The following is an 18,540-nucleotide window of genomic DNA, read 5'->3' as shown; positions in this document are numbered from 1 at the left end:
TAAATAATTTTTTTTTTATTGTTTGTCTAAAGGCCTAAAAAACTTGACATGATTTATAATGATGAGGATTTGTTTTTTTTACGAAGAAAAAACTGCATGAATGTTAAAAAAAGAAACTTTAAATAAAATTACATTTTTAATATTAAAGGGTGATGGTAACATAAGCAAAATGGTGATAAACTAAAGTTTAAAAGGATTCTTAACGAAAAATTTTTAATTGTGAATGGAAAAAAATGTTGATGATTTTTTAATATTTATATAAGTAATTTACAAAATTAGTTATTAAGCTAATTAATAAATTTGTTCAAAACAAATTTTTTTAATAAAATTTAAACAGGATTAAAGCATTTTATATATATTCATTTTTTTGAGCTAAGCTTTTTGCAAATTATGGGTTATATTTTTAAAATTTAATATATTTAACTTAACATTCATAACAATAAAAAACTAAACATTCATTTAATGTAAATATTTATATATACATTTCAACTAAAATTTAATAAAATTCATGCTGTGCTAGAAAAATCATAACTTTTAACGTTTTTCTTTTTCATTCGTGAATAAAAAGGTAACACAACATTGACATTTAACTAAATAACAAAATGCTGCTAAAAAATTATTAAATGAGCTTTAAAAAAAAATAAACGAATATTTTTAATATTTTTTCAATTAGCATACCAATAAGAAACTTAGGTATTCCAAAAACAGCATAACAAATGCTTAAAAAAAGAAGGTAATAAGAAAAAAAGAATCACAATAATTTCTAGGTACAATAAATAAATGGAAATTAAAAAAACATTTAAAAACGTTTACTATAAATATACATAAAAAAGTAATATTTTTATAAAGGTTTTAAACAAAATTTACAAAAAAAATATTTGTACAGTTCACAATCGTTGTCGTATCATTGTAGCGTTGTGTGTCATACAATTTTTTTAAATAATTTTTTTTTAAACAAAAACAAATTGAAAATAAAAAATTACGACATACTACTATACAACATACAACACCGATTGTAAATTGGACAATTGCATAGTTTTTGATTAAATATGTTTAACATTATCTGTAGAAACGTTATCAAAATGCTTAAAAACTCTTATAAATATTACTTTAAAAAAAACTTAATAAAACATTTAAATAAATGCAATACAATAAAATCTAGTTTAATTAAAAAAGAAACTATTTTTAAAAAAAATAAAGCTTTCTTTTTAAATTCCACTAAATGGAAACTTTAAACTTTATTCATAATTTATTTCTATTCCTAAAAAAAACTTAAAATAATATAAAAGAAATTTAAAAAAAAGAAGCAAAAAACTTACCCATTTGCTGCATCTTGTATTTCCTTTTGATCTATGCCCGCTATAGTGTTTCTTCGTTTGCCGCGTGCTTTGCGCGATCTAGAACGTCTTGAGACAGTTTGTACATCTTCATTCAGATTGTTTGTATCGGGCATATGGGTAAAGACACCAGTGGTTGATTTACGGGCCATACACATACGTTGAAAACGTTTACCAGATGTATCAACAGATATAACTTCGGCAGGATATCTAAGTTAAAAAAATATAAAATTGTTTCTTAATTTTTTTCAATAAGTAAACATTTTTATTTAAAAGTTATAACTTTTTCCACATTATCAAAACTATTTACATGTCATCATTAACAAAATGAACACTTCTTAACTTGACCCTAACTTCTTTTACATTACTTCGGAAAAGCGTTTGACTTTATTTACTGGTCATTCTAAACATTAAATAACAATTTTTATGACCCCCCCACTTTAAACAATAAAATACAAGTTTGTTTTTCTGCTTAAGTAAACAAATCAGGAATAAAATACCAAAATTACGGTAGTTAAATTAACCAACATTGGTTTTTTCTAATGACTTGACACGACAACGTAATGATTGCGATGATCAACATCGTGACTTTGAAAATTAAATTAAAATAGAAACAAGAAAATCTGTGATGTAAACAAAAGAATATTTATAACAACACAACTACCATTTTCTTTTAAATGAAAATAGTAGTAATAGTTGTACGTTATAGTGCAACCATGAGGTTGGGCTGGTATAATAGTAACGCCTAAGAATGCAATTAACCTTTAAGGTTAACTGACAACAGCAACAACAACATGAGCATTAACTAACAGGCAATAATGGTAACTTTATCAGGGATGGAAAGAGATATTTTTGAAAACAGAAAGTTGGAAAAGTTTTTACAATGTAATGCTTTATGAAATTATTCACCATCTGTTTAATCTTCTTAAAAAATTGGCATTCACATGAGAATGATAGTTTAACATTGAATAGGTAAAAAATAATAAAAATGAAAAACAAATGTAAAGTTACATGAGCTTTTTTAATAGAAATACAATACGGTTGTAAATTGGACAAATATATAGAATATTCTTAATAGAAATGTTGTTATAATATAAGCAACATTCTCAATAGAAAAGTTTTTATAATAAAAGTAACATTTTCTATAGAAAAATTTATATAATATGAGCAACATTCTCCATAGAATAGTTGTTAGAATATAAGCAACATTTTCTATAGAAAAGTTTTCTTAATATGAACAACATTGTTAAAAAAAAACAACATTTTCTATAGAAAAGTTGTAATATATGCTTGAAAATGGAGGTGGTTTAAACTTGAGCAAGAAATGCAAAAGTATAAACAGCTGATGCAAAAAATTAATACAATTTTTACTAAAATTAACATAAAAATTTTTGATTTATCGATTAGTATAAATTATAGGGACTTCACAATATATATTTTTTATATTAAATTTATGTTTTCATAAATTTTTATATTATATTTACAATTTTCTTCTTCTTTTTTATAAAACATGCATTGTTTTGATAATAAGCAGTGACGTTTTCTGTTGTTTTGTATGGCAACACTGTGAAGTATAATTTTTTTCTCAAAAACATCAGAAACAATTTATTTTTAGATTAACTAATCTGATTATTAATTGGCATTTGATTGCCAACTCAAAAACCCGCTCGAAGAGAATCATTTTCTTTACAAAAGTTATCCTAATGTTAGTTTATTATACCCTACACCACTATAGTGGGGAGGGTATTATACGTTTGTGCTGATGTTTGTAACATGCAAAAATATTGGTCCAATACCCACCTTAAAGTATACCGATCGATTCAGAATCATTTTTTGAGTCGATTAAGACATGTTCGTCCGTCCGGCTGGCTGGCTGTCCATGTAAACCTTGTGCGCAAGGTACAGGCCGCAATTTTCAAGATAATTTGATGAAATTTGGACCAAGCATGTTTTTTGACACAAGGACGAAGCCTATTGAAAATGGTTGAAATCGGTCCATTATTTCACCTAGCCCCCATACAACCGTACCTCCCGATTTGAACTTTTTATGCTATAATTACGTCAAATATTCTGCTATCTCATATTGGCACAAATAAGTTTTATATAAGTATAAATGATACTGCAGATTTTCGTAAGGATCGGCCTATATTTGACCCTAGCCCCCATACAAACCCCCCTTCAAAAAATGACTTAAACGTCTAAAATTGACTTGTAACCATTTGTATCGCAATGAAACTCAACAAAACTAACTATTATTTAGAAATATATCCTTTTCCCAAATTTACCGAGGATCGGCCCATATTTGACCTATATAAAGCCTCATTTAGAAATTTTAGTTTTTTATCAATAAATTGCTTAAATATTTTGGAATTATGGTAATATTCAACATAAAAGTTTTTTTACAAAAAATAAAAATTTTATAAAAGTAAAAGTTGTAAAAATATACTCATGGTGTAGGGTATCATATGGTCGGCCATGCCCGACTATACTTTCCTACTTGTTTTACTAAAGAAAAGTTTATCTAATATGCGCAAGGTTTTCTATAGAAAAATTTAAAGAATGTTTGTACTAATGACTGCTACTTTTCAAATAAAAAAATAGTATATTACAAGCAACTATGTATTCCATCTCTGAACAACCTAATAGTCGTTTAACAACTACAAAAACATCTTCCTTTGGGCATTATTATTATTTTTTTGTTGGTTTCTATAACACCTTAAAATAAACTTTGTTGCCGAATTGTAATGTGTTTAATATTATTACTATTACTAGTAGTAGTATTTGTTGTTATAGTCTTCGATTTTATAGGTTTTTATGTAATAGGATTTTCTAAAAGAAGAACATTTAATTTCATGCAATACAAACAAAAGAAAAAAATTCAGCAAAAACTCTTCATTACTTTTAATAACTTGAAACGCCTTTTGATCTACTGTATAAAAATGATTGTAATGGTTATAGTGAGTTTACACTGAATTCGTTAAATAAACCTTTAGTTTTAAGATTGTATATAAGTTTTGCCTATAAAAACAACGTAACGCTGTTGTTTACATTGTGTTTTTACTGAAAAGTAAAAATAAAACGTAATAACTGCAAAACAAACCTATAGGCGTACACTTGAAATTAAAATTTTTTCAAGTATTTCAAAATTTCAAAAAAAAAAGTCTTATTCTATGAAAACCACAAATTAACATGCTTGAGTACTTGCTAAATAAATAACAATTTAAAAAATTTATAAATAAAAAAAATGTACATAAAATATATGTACATATAAAATGTACCAGGTTTTTTTATGTTAATAAATATGCAAAATTTTTAAGGGCCTGTATGCAAATTAGTTTGAAATGATTTGCCACAACATATAGCGCCCAAAAATACACTCGAGAGGCAATTTCATTTAAAATTAATAGTTTTTTATGTTTTTCTCTGGCATACAATAATAAATCATGCTAAAGTTTATTATAAATAAAGTTTTATGACAAAATCATGTTCATGGTTGACTACTTTTTTTCGTTTTTTCTTATGTTTTTTTTTTTTAACGAAATTTAAATTTAAAATATGTTGTTAATAAAAAAAGGCTTACCTTAATGCTATTATTTTACATTGTTCTTCGGGTGAGGGCAGTCGATGATTTAAAGGCACATCTTTATTGATATCATTAGGAATTTGACTGTTATCTATAGTGTTACTAACATTAATGGAATATAATGCATCTACAGCATCAGCTGATAGAACGGACGGAGAAAGGGCTGGTGTTAGAATGCCATTATCACCAATACACACCGATGTACTGATCGATGTATCAACATGATGCATACAATCGGGTGTGACGGTTACGTCACCGAGGGCCTCAGATGAGGTCCATTTGCGCAAATCTTCTATGGCGGCGGGCTAAAAGAAAGAAAAATGTATTGTTTAGTTTTTTAATCCATAATATAATATTTAACATATTTCTATTTTAATACAATTTTTATTAATTAAAATAATTATTTTTTCATCCTTAATGTAGGCTATAATTTTTTAAGTTATTTGTTTGACCCTCCACAAAAATATACAATTAAATATATTTAAAGGTCACTTAATGTTTCTAAGGCTATTTTTAACGAAAAAACTTAGATATTTACAACCAAAAAGTATGTCCTTCTTTCCTAAAATAAGCAATTGAAATCAAATTTGTAAAAAGTTTTTCTACCTAAAGTTGTGCTATTGTTAATAAACACAATACAACTTAGAAACTATACATCTGGTTCAACCCTAAAGTATGTTTTAATTAATAATATTAAATTCCTATTATACCTGACCTACATTAGACCAATAACAAGTTTTCTTGAAGTTGTTTCTAATTTATTTGTGTACACCTAAATGTATGCTATCAATTTTATCAATATTTCTTTGTAACACCTGTGTCTTAATGCATGCAAATACATTCTTAAATTCCATTTCAACATTAAGTCCAAAAGTGTGTCATTAGTTTTAAGTTATGAAACATGACAAATTGTATTGTTTTTTTGCAAATAATAAAAAAGCAACTTTTTCTATAGAAAAAATGGAAAAAAAAGAGCAATTTTTTCTATAGAAAAATGTTATAAAATGAGAATAGAAAATTACAATAAAATAAAAACTTTTCTTAAAGAAAAATTGTCTAAAAATTAACAACTTTCACTATGAAAAGTTTTCATAAAATGAGCATCTTTTTCCATAGAAAAGTATCCATTAAAGTACCAACTTTTTAATAGGAAAATTGCCATAAAATTACATATATATTGCAATAAAATTGCCAACTTATTCTATAGAAAAAATTACATAAAATGAGCCACTTTTCCTATAGAATTTTTTTTTAATAATTAATAAAACAATAAACTTTTTCTATAAAAAAATTTAAAAAAAATTAAACATTTCCCATAGAAAAATTGTTTAAAAAAACTTTTTCTATAGAAAACATGTGATAAAATGAGCATTTTTTATACAGAACAACTTGTCACATAAAGACCAATTTCACCAATAGAAAAATTGCATAAAATTACAACATTTTCCAAAGAAAATAGCTATAAATGTTCTTTTCTTATAGAAAAATTAATACAAAAAAAATCGACATTTCCTAAAAAAAAATTCCATAAAATAATAAATATTTCCTATCATATTTTCCTATAGAAAAATTGCCATAAATTAAACAAATTGTAGTATAAAAACCTTTTCATAAAATGAGCAGGTTTTTCTATAGAAAAATAGTCATGAACATTTTGCAAAAATGTTAATCATTGTCCATAACCAAAAAAAAAAAAAATGAGATCATCTACCACTTTTAATTTGTAAAGAAATGATGCAACAAAATATACATTTAACTTTTATAAAACAAGAAACATCCTATAACTGTGCTACATTTAAAGTTGTCTGTTTCAGCCACAATGTAGGCTACACTTAATAGACACGTTTCATTTTCTCCCAAACAAAGTTTAACCCAAAAGTTTTTTTTTAACCAACTGACTCATAACATTTCATCATCAGTCTTCAAATTACCACTTTGTTCTATTTTTTTTTATTATCTGACTGCAACAACATAGTCATCATCACCATCTACAACTTCATTTAAAGTGCCGACCATTGAAACTTTATTGGAAAGGTTGAGAAAAAAGCAAAAAAGTGCCTTTAAGCATTTTAACGCAAATAAAAATCATTTAAGCACGAATATTTAAAAAAAATATATACCATGTTATGCCACCGAACAAATAAAATGGCACTTCCTCACGCAAAAATCGCACCACGAAAAATATAAAAATTTATTAAAAACATAGAAAAAACTATAATTTACAGTTAAAAGCCACTTTGGCCTACACTAAAGCCAATTTTAAATTATACAAATTAATGAAATATTTCTTTGAAAAAACAAAATCGATTTATATTTTAACGTTGAGGTCAATTGTGTGTTTGTCTGGATGCATATATTAAAAGAGGAGTGTATGTTTCAAAGGACAATAAAAAGAACTTATCTACATCAACAAAATTTTGCTAAAAGGTATAAATGAATTGCTTCGAAACAAATAATATGGCATACATCTAGGAAAACTTTAATAAATAAAACATACTTTTAGGCTTTTTTGCATAATAATATTAAAACATAAATAAACCCCTTTTATTAAAGTTTAGTGTTTCTTTCCACGTTTCTGCTGATTTCATATATGATTTTTAATCCTCTTAGTATAGTTGTTTTTTTTACTACCCAAATTTATATCAAACAGAAAACAAAACTAAATAAATAAAAATAAAATTGAGCAAAGGAAACAATAACAATTGATTGCAAAAATCCTTTCAGTTTAATTAAAATTGTAAATGTATCTTGTATGTAGAGAAAATTTATAAAATTCTGAAATAAAATACCAATATTTATTTAGTTTTTTTCTCATTTCATTTTTACTCTATATAAAAATAATAATGATAATAAAAAATAAACTTTAACTTTGTTATAAAGTTAACTTACACACACACACACACACACAACTAAACTGACTGATTCATATGTATTCTTTTTTAAGCTTATTAGAGGCAATTGTTTGGAAAAAATACAAAGTGATTACATGCCACATACTACGATATAACAGCAGTTAGCAGCAGCAGTAGCCAACAGCATATGGTTTTTGTTTATGGACGAAAGTTCAAAAATTACATGGACATTTATAAACAAAAATTTGGGTTAAATTGTGGTTTTAGTTTTTTGGCTTTTAAATGTACCTACAGAAACTAATAAATAGCAGAAAAGTTTAAGAAAATTCCAATGAATATTATGTGTGTGTGTAAAGATTTTTAATTGGATTCGTTACAGGGATTTGTAGATAGTTTTAAGGCATTATTTCCAGTTGATATATTTTTGTACGATTTTTTTGGATTTACAATATTTTAGCAGCTTTAAATTATTTTCTATATGCCTGAAAGTATGTTATTAATGAACATACGTATTTTCCTAAGGCAGCCATTTTTATAGAAAAATTGCTGCGTTTAAAGCTACTTTTCTTTTATAAAAAAAACGCTATTAAGACTGACGTTTGTCTATAAAAAATGGCAGCTATTAAAGCTATTTTATTCTATAGAATTTGATGCTATTAAAGCTTTCTTATTCTATGGAAAAATTGCTGCTTTAAAACTACTTTTTCTTTACAAAAACTGATGTTAAGACTAACCTTCGCTTATAGTAAAACTGCTGCAATAAAAGCTTGCATTTTTTTTTAGAAAAATTCCTGCTTTTTAAGCTTTCTTTTTTTATAGGAGAATTAATGTCATTAAAGCTTTATTCTACAGAAAAACTTCGTCTGTTAAAACTTTCTGTTTTAAAAGAAAAATCGCTGTATTTTTGAAACGAAAAGATACTTAATAAAACTTTCTTTTACTAAAGAAAAATTGATGATGTTAAAGCTTTCTTTTACTAAATAAATTGATGCTGTTAAAGTTTTCTTTTTCTATAAAAAAAAAAATTGCTAAATTGTTAAAGATTTTCTATTCTAAAGATAAATCGATGATGTAAAAGATTTAATTTTCTTTGGAAAAATTGCGACTTTCTTTGAGCTTTCTCTATAGAAAAACTGCTGCTATTAAAACACTCTTTTCTCTAGAAAATTTTCAGATGCTAAAGCAGCTTTTTATCTAAAAAGCTTTTTACATTAAAGCTTAAAGATTTCTGAAAGCTTTCTTTTTTAAAAAATAATTTATGCTTTTAAAGCTTTCTTTTTCTATAAAAAATGTCTGCTGTTAAAGCTTTATTTTTTTAAAAGGTTGCTGCTCTTAAAGCAGCTTTTTATTTAAAAACCTTTTTACATTAAAGCTTTCTTTATCTACAGAAAAATTTCAACTGTTAAAGATTTCTGTTTTAAAAGAAAAATCGCTGAATTTTTGAATCGAAAAGTTATTTAATAAAGCTTTCTTTCTCTAAAATAAATGATGCTTTTAAAGCTTTCTCTTTCCATAAAAAAATTGCTGCTGAAAAAGCTTCCTTTTCCATAGAAAAATAACTGCTATTAAACCGTTCCTATTCTAAAGAAAAATTGATGCTATTAAAGCTTTTTTCTATAAAAAAAACTGCTGTAAAAGATTTCATTTTCTATAGAAAAATTCCATCTTTTTGAGCTTTCTATTTCTATAGAAAAACTGCTGCTATTAAAACATTTTTCTAAACAAAAATAGCTGCTGTTAAAGCTTTGTTTTTCTTTAGAAAAACTGCTGCTAATCTCTAGAAAAATTTTAGATGTTAAAGCAGCTTTTTTTCTCTAGAAAACTTTTTATTACTTATCCCTCGTTTTTCGCCAACAACAAAAATGTTATTTAATTGATTCAGACATTTATATCACTTAACGAAGGTAATAAAATGAAATTCTATCTTAAGAATTCATTCATTAATTATTATTACGATTATTTTCAGTTAAAACATACACACATACCTACACAGTATGTCTGTGTTGATTTTTTTGTATGCAATTTCATATTAATAATAAAAAAGTGAATGAAAATAAAATTTATAAAAATTGAAAAAAAAAAATTTCACCATAAATGTCGCCATTCGATGCTCTAAAGTAAAATTATATTAAAGTGGCCCAGACACACGTAGCAAACGTATATCAGCATCAGCATGTATATAGCATGTACATTTTCAAAACCAGAATCATTTCCATAGTAGTTGACTTTTTAACGAGTTTATTTGATGGTGTTGCTGTCGTCGTCATCGTCTTCATCGCCATCGTCTGTTTTGTAACATAAAATTACAATATCTATGTTGCTCCTTCTACTGAGTGAGTGAGTGAGTGGGTTAGTTAGTTTCTTTTTTTTCTTTACTACTTACATGTTTTGTAGTAAAATGTTGAACGTCATCATATTGGTTTGACTGTCGAGGGAATACATTTACAGATAAATGTTGTTGTGGCAAACTGAAAAAATGTTTGTAGTTACTATATTCCGTTACAATTTTTTTTTATTGCACTTTTAGCCATTTGTACAGAGGAGAGTGTAACGGATATGAAAATATGGATTTTAAATAAGCTATTTTATGAAACATGATGGAAACAACAACATTATAATGCATACATTTACGGGATTTTTCTGCTAAAAAAATATGTTGCATATTTTTGGTGCAATGGTATAAATCGATTATATTTGAATTATAAAACATATATTTAAAACGAAAGAGATTGTTTAAAGTTTCAGCATACAATTTTGCGCAACAATGTCCCCTAGCTATTGAAAAAAGTAAAGAATATTAAAAGCAAGTTAAAAAAAACTAAATCCCCTGTAAACCAAAAAAAAAAAAAACTAAAGCATATAAATTGGCTGCTGTAGTTATCCTTAAGGAATTATTGCATATTATTAGGAAAAACAGAACGCCACCACATTATTGTATGTTTTTAGGATTAAAATTTTATTTTATTGCTCTTTTTTAAACTTAAGACAAACAAAATAATAAAACAAAAATAGTTTTTTTAATTAAAATAAAACTACAAGGCTTAACTAATATTATATATTGTTCAGACAAAAGATATGAACAATATTAACAATAAATACAAACAAACGAACAAATTTTTGTAATAGACAAAAAAATTCATATTACAACTTTGTTTATACAAAGAATCCCACCAGTAAAGTAGAACTACAACTATTTTTCCTAAAAGTCAATAACTGTTTATTTGCAACAAAAAAATTTATTGAATTGCTTTTAGCGTTTAACCACATTTAGTCATTTATGGCTAAATATATACCAGCAAATGACTACAGCAATACAACCCGCTTGGCTGTATGCTTGTGTCTATTTTAAACTTGTTTAATATAAATTTTATATTTTAATTATGGTATTTAGTTTTTATGGACTTTTGTTATCGAATACATTAGATAAATACTATTTTATATTAAATAAAATGTCTTTCTCTGTTGTCTGTCTGTTTAGGTCTGTTGTAAGATGTTTTCTATGTTAAGCTAAATGAAGAAGATCGTTTGCTATGAAAAAACCACAACTGTCTGCTTTAATGCAGTAAAAGAATTAAATTATTAATTTAGTTTATTAGTGTTACACAATTTTAACTGGAAACTGGAAACTGGAATTCTAAAATAACGTACACTAAAAAAATCAAACATATTATAGATTTAAATATTATATTAAATGAGACAATTAATTAAAGAAAAAATGGCAGCTATTTTTAATACTAAACAAATTGAAAATGTCTTTACATGTTTTAAAGTTAAAATTTGTATGTTTTAATTTAAAATATTATACTGCAATCTAGTTTTAATCAATGAAACCTTTAAAACTCTCTCTTAAATACACATAAGCATAACTGAACTCTTCCCTTAATGCAATAAAAACTCTCACTCTTAAGGAGTGAGGCAATGCACATAAGCAAACCTGACCTTCTCCTCCCGCCTTAAAGTAGGCTTCACTTTTTTCACAAAATCCATTAATTTGAAAAAAATCCAAAAAAAAATTCTTAAAACACATGTAAAACATAAAAGTGCAACACATACTTTTTCGAAGAACATATATTTTTTTCATAAGAATTTTAAAATGATTTTATAAACACAAAATCTTACTTAAACTAAAAATATTTGTGGTTTTTTTCCCCTCTACTCCTATTACACCATTAATTTTTCAAGGCTGGTCTTGTTTGTGTCACTTTGGCAAATACTAATGAATATAACAGCTGAAGTAAAGCAAAAAAAAAATAAAAATAAGCCTAAAGCTTAAAGTTTGTACTCGTTACTACGTGTAGTGAGTAGTTAGTAATATTTACTTGAGCCATTACTTAGTATTTGTCTATTGTAAGAAACATATTTATGTACCTCCCATACGTTGTGGCCAAAGACTCTAAAGTAAAATGTCGCCTGACCAAGCAATACATATAGAATCGTCTGTCTGTCTGTCAGTCACTTAGTCGGAGTCAACCATGCAAACAAACCATTATTTTGTTTTCTTCGTTCATACATACTCAAACACATTTCGGAGTTTGTTGTTTAGGTTGCCTTTGGCAGCAGAGGTTTAAAGGAATGAAATCGGTTAAAATACACGTTAAGAAATTAGTTTTATTTATGCATTATTTATTATACGTTTGTCTATAGAAAAGTTGTTGCTGTTAAAGTTTTCTTTTTCTATGGAAAAAATTTGCTGCTTTAAAAGCTTTCTTATTCTATACACAAATGGCTGCTATTAAAGCTTTCTTTTTCTATAGAAAAATTGGTGCTGTAAAAGCTACTTTTTGTACAAACGAATGACGAAGCGCTTTACGTGAACACCTGCCTTGTGGGCCTATTTCACGGTAGTCTTTTTTAACCAGTAGGTGAGTTTATCAGACGACTCACCACGGCACCATTGTGCTCCTTACACGCAGGTGGTAATTTGAGTCTGTATATGACATTACGGCCGGTACTTTGTTCGATTATTTGATCTATAAAATCCCTGCTGGTCAAACATCCTGCAAAAACATCACTTCCGTGTACAACCACGCAGATGGGATGGCCTCTGTTGAGTCGGCAACAGCTCCTAGAGACGTTACCGAAGTATGAATCCATAAAATAAGCCAAATACTTTCTTCTTACTTACAGAGAACACACCGTGATAAAAAGAGTTTTCTGAGAATATAGTTGGACAAAGAAGGACAATTCAATGGTAACACGTGTACCGTTCATCCATCATCATTCAATTCAGCATACTTCTCATTCATCTGACATAATCAAAGAGAACAACAACAGATATTTTGAATTTAGGTATAAATTCATCCTGTATCATATACATTTAACCAACACATTGCTAACACTTGGACCCAGTGGTACTCCTCTGTATCTTTTGTCATTCCGCAACAGCACCAAACTTATCCCGAAATATAGGCTTCATCGAGCATTCGCCAATCTTCATTTGGGTTTAAACAACACCACTACATGGATACCGAAGGAATCCAGACAGGACAAGTCCTGCATGTAACTGGCTATCAGTAGTACGAGATTATGTGGTTCTCTCGTTCGACCCCATGTCAAATCATTCCAAGGTAAGTTGGAGGATTGAAATGACATCACCAGTTTATAACCCCAGCAGACTAGAGGTACTGAGAATAACTCTTTACCCCGGGATTGCAATGAGAATTCTTCATCAAGGAAGCATTCCCCGGGGGGACTTTTTTGCTATAAAGCTACTTTTTTTTATAGAAAAATTGCTTTCATTTTGCATTTTAAGAAATTTTCCTCTAATTATTTTATATTCAAATCATTCCAATGAATTTCGGAGGAGTGAAATGACATTACCATTTTATAACCCCAGCAGACTAGAAGTACTGAGAGTAACTCTTTACCCCGGGATTGCAATGAGAGTTCTTCATCAAGGAAGCATGCCCCGGGGGACTTTCTTTTTTGCTATAAAGCTACTTTTTTCTATAGAAAAATTGCTTTTATTTTGCATTTTAAGCAATTTTTCTCCAATTATTTTATATTTAATTTACATCAGCAGATTTTTCTCAGTGTATATAAAAGCAAAATACCGCTTTAAGCTCATAGTAGTATTCTGTTGCTGTTAAACAAAATTATTATTACTTCAGTACAGAGTTGTCGTGTGGTTGTTTTTGTTGTCGTCATTATTTGAGACCACACATTAATTCTACGAACTTTGCCAACTTAAGTTCGTACAAACAATATAAATATGTAGAAATATACATATTTATACACACGTTCTAGTACCCCAACATATTAATGTATGTATGTATGTATGTATGTATGTATGTATGTATGTATGTATGTGCTGCAAAAGAAACTTGTAGTTCAGCTTAATATTTATGACTCTAAAGATTACAGGGAGAAAAAAAGAAAACAAACAAACTTGAGCTTCTTTCTTACAACAGCCCCTCACAACAGAACAGAATTACTCAACAGCATCAGCAAAGATTGCTTTTGGTGCTAGAATGAAATCAAGCTAACAGGCAACAATGATTTTAAAATTACATTCTACTTTGTGTGTTTGTTTTAGCAAGAATTTCTAATACTTTTCAAATCATCGTAAAAGATAACAACTACTTAGTGCAGTAGTACTCTTAAGCTCTGTTTAGAGCTGTTACATTGTGATTGCATAAATTTAAATACAATTTACTGCTATATTAGTTTGATTCACCTCTTAATTACTTTTTATAACCTTTTACATTTACTCATTAAAAGTGATTAAAGTGTATCTTTTAAAAAGTTGTTTTTAAGTAGAATTTATTTAATACGTTTTGTTTAATAGTTGAGAAAATAAAAAGTGAAGTTTATTATTTAAAATAAAATATTTTTAAATTAAATTTTCATAATTTCTTTTGATCCTTTTATTTCACACACTTTTTGGCTTATGAATGTCATGCTGCTATTTGAAATTAATTTGCAAATAGTTTCCTCTTAATGCGAGTGTTTTGTGTGAAAATAATCATGTTTGTTTGCAAACCCCTTATTTTAACTTTATTTTTTTTTGTTTGTTTTGTGTTCACTAAATCATGTCTGAAAAGTTTAAATACCTGTTACCATAAACTGATAATTTTTGTTGAATTTTTGTACATTTTTCTTTATAGAGAAATTGAAAAAAAAAACAATATTGTATATATGATTACAACATTATATTTGCTTGGTTTGTCGGTCGCTTGGTCAGCAGTCTGTAAAATACATTGCTGCAAATTACAGCTAAATAGCAAAACTTGTTAAATGGAAAATGATGGTTTTTTAGCAGACAACGGACTTACACACCCATTCCCGTGTGCATACATACACTGACAAATACATGAAGAGTAATTGAAATAGAAAAAAACCGTTAAATACCAGTTTAAATGTAGAAATCAAAGCATACTCACACATGCAATTCATACAGTGCAGGAGAAAAGTATTCGTCTGAATTAAAGAAAAAAACCTAAACAATCTTCATTTAAACCTTATTAGATAAAATTCTTTACGCTTTATTATATTCGTACAGTGTGTTAGAAAATTAAATTTTATTTTTTTGTAGAACTTTTCTTTATTACTGTAAATTTAATGAAATGTCTATGATTTCTGTTACTGCCATATATGTTGAAATCAAAGTATTACAGATCAAAAAGACATTTTAAAACAGGGTGTAAACTAATGTAATATAGTGTGCTACATTCGACTATACTGAAACTAATATACCCTACACCTTTTAAGGAATCTTGTTGTGCAGGAAATGTTTTCAATATTTATTTTTGTGCAACAAAGTTACACTATTTTGAAGCAAATTTTTTGATGTTTAAGCAATTTATTCTCTGGAAAAGTTGCTGTCTTCCAAGCTACTTATTCTATAGAAACTTTGTTGTCTTTCAAGCAACCTTTTTCATAGAAAATGTATTGTCTTTCAAGCTACAGTTTCTATAGAAAAGTTGTTGCCTTTCAAGCAAACTTATTTATAGAAAAACTATTACCTTTTTAGCAACTTTTTATGGAAAAGTTGTTGCTATTCGAGCTAATTTTTTTACAGAAAAGTTGTTTCACTTTAAGCAATTTTTTAAGAGAAAAGTTGTGGCCTTTCAAGCAACTTTTTCTATAAAAATTTTGTTGCTTTTCGAGTAATTTTTTCAAGCATTTAAAGGTTATTTTTTTATAGAAAAGTTTTTGCATTTAAAGCAACTTATTCTGAAATGAGTTATTGCGTTCTTCAACAAATTCTGAGAAAAATTATTGCATTTCAAGTAATTTTTTCTATAAAAAAATTTGTTGCTGCTTTTAGAGCAACTTTTTCTATGGAATAGTTGTTTCATTTAAAATAAATTTTTCTACAGAAAAGTAGTTGCATTTCAAGCAACTTCTTTAATTAAAAAGTTGCTGCATTTCAAGCAACTTTTTCTATAAAAAAATTTTTGTTCTCGGAGTAAATTTTTCAAGCATTTCAAGCAAATTTTTTTATAGGAAAGTTGTTACATTTCAAGCAACTTATTGTGAGAAGAGTTGTTGCATTCTTCAACTAATTCTGAGAAAAATTTTTGCATTTCAAGTAATTTTTTTCTTAAAAAAATTTTTGCTTTATTTAGAGCAACTTTTTCTATAGAAAAGTTGTTACATTTCAAGCAATTTTTTCTATAGAAAAGTTGCTACTTTTCAAGCAACTTTTTCTATAAAAATTCAAGCAACTTTTTTATAAAAAAGTTACTGTCTTTTATAGGTACCTTACTTTCTACGTAAAATATTATTTGTTGTGTTTCAAAATAATTTTCTCTATGATGGAGTTGCTTGCTTTTAGACAATTGTTTGCTATATAAATATTGCTGCTTTTATAATTTTTTTTCAACAAATCCTTTTAACACCTCCTAACTATAACACCCTATACAAACAATAAACTATGTACTACAACTTGACTTACCAATCTTATTTCAATTTCAGCATCAATACGTGTACGCATCATACGATTCGTATTTATACCAAATGCTGATGAGCACAACAACAGATCATCGCTGCCAGCAGCCAGATGATGATGATTTGTACCACCAGCATTGGTCATATCAAGCATGCCATCGTTATTACTACTGCCATCACCTAAAACATGACCGGATGCAAATTGTATGGGAGAGCCAGCCGCCGATGACTGTGCCGTAGAGGAGGATGGAGGTGGTGTCACTTTACCGGCATCTTCATAAAGAACACGTACACTACGTGGTCGGGTATCGGCAGTAAAGAGTTCCTTTATATATGACTTGTCACAGTCATAATGTTGTTTACGTTGTGCGAATGTTAAAAGGTCGCTTTCCGCTGCAAAAAAAAAGAAGAAATAAAAATACAAATTGTTAATTTTAAACATTTTTTTCTTAATCAATAAGTTGTAAAGGAATTAGTATAGAGTTTCTTTATGTTTTTTTATTTATAGTTTTGTATTATTGAAGGCTATTAAAGTCAACAATTATGTTGTGTGAGTGAGTGGAGTGGAGTGAAGTGTGTAACGTGTCGTTTATTTGCCATTTCTGCCATAATAATTTGTATCTTTAGGATTTTAATGACTCATTTGTTGTTTGTCTATAAAAAATAATGAAAAATTGCTTGGGACTATATAATTTTTTATTTTTTGTTTATTTTTATTGTTGTTTTTGCTAATTACAATAATAATAGTTAATAACTAAATCAGACAGAGTGTAGTTTTTGTTGGCATTTATGATTACATCTTAGATTTGTTGTCTAAAAAGTAAAATACATTTTTGAAAGGAATCGAATTTTCGGAGAAACTTTAATTTCTAAAAACTTTTTAATGGAATCTTGTCTTAACAACTTTTGAATGTTACATTAATTTTGACCTTATTCACAAGTCCCATTACTTTTCAAACAGGGTATACAACAAAAATTTAACTTTGAATTTATAATTCTATTTACATTTTGATCTGTTTCCAATTAAAATACTATTTATTTGTTCAAGATAGACTGACTGTATTGTCTGTAAGTACTATATATGAGGAAAAATATTTATTCAAGTTTTTTATTACTGTTCATATTTATCTTACGAAATAAAATTATTGCTAAATGAATAAAACAATTTTTGCTATAATAGCATTTTTTATATACAATTTAGCCTAGAGATCAATGTTTTTGGTTTTTTGTTTAATTGAGAAAAAATAATAAATAATGGTTTGCCATTGGTATAATTTATTTAAACATAAACCAGATACAAATTCCTTTATGAAAAAAGAAATATTAAAATTTTATAATTTATATAATTTTTATTGTTTGTAAATAAATTAAAAAAATATTAATTTATTCTATACAACTGAAAATTTGTACAAGTTCATGTTTTTTTCTCATGATCTGGATATTTTTTATGAAAAACAGAAACGGTTTTTAAATTGTAAATAAAAGAAACATAAATTTCTTAATGGATTTTTTAATTTATATTTTTTCTATAGTCAACACTAACTGGACTATAGTCTAGTACATATATAGTCTGGACTGTCTAGTTTTTAGTAAGGAATGTAATCTTGTCAGACTATACAAATTAGTTTATAGACTAGTGTATATTTTAGACTATAATCTAGTCTGTAGTCTTGTCTATATTCTTGTGTAGAGTCTAGTCTGTAGTCTATCAGTTGTCTAGCATATAGTCTGGTTTATAGTCTAGTCTATAGTCTAGTCTATAGTGTAATCTATAGTCTAGTCTATAGTCTAGTCTATAGTTTAGACTATAGTCTAGTCTATAGTCTAGTCTATAGTCTAGTCTATAGTCTAGTCTATAGTCTAGTCTATAGTCTAG

At 27.1% G+C, this 18,540-nt stretch overlaps 1 protein-coding gene across 1 annotated transcript in view; it reads right to left on the bottom strand.

Moving 5' to 3' along the window:
• Positions 1-18,540, bottom strand: part of LOC111680980 (serine-rich adhesin for platelets) — a 118,833-nt gene that overhangs the window by 21,071 nt on the left and 79,222 nt on the right. The window contains exons 2-4 of the mRNA XM_023442700.2: positions 16,672-17,057; positions 4,918-5,225; positions 1,320-1,547 (exon numbers count right to left, since the gene is read on the bottom strand). Of these exons, the coding sequence (XP_023298468.2) occupies positions 1,320-1,547; positions 4,918-5,225; positions 16,672-17,057 (922 nt within the window). The remainder of the gene's footprint in view (positions 1-1,319; positions 1,548-4,917; positions 5,226-16,671; positions 17,058-18,540) is intronic.

The sequence above is a fragment of the Lucilia cuprina genome, chromosome 4, assembly GCF_022045245.1.
Source record: "Lucilia cuprina isolate Lc7/37 chromosome 4, ASM2204524v1, whole genome shotgun sequence".
NCBI lineage: Eukaryota > Metazoa > Arthropoda > Insecta > Diptera > Calliphoridae > Lucilia > Lucilia cuprina.
The sequence above is the reverse complement of the archived record's forward strand: the minus strand, read 5'-3'. Positions and strand labels throughout refer to the sequence as shown.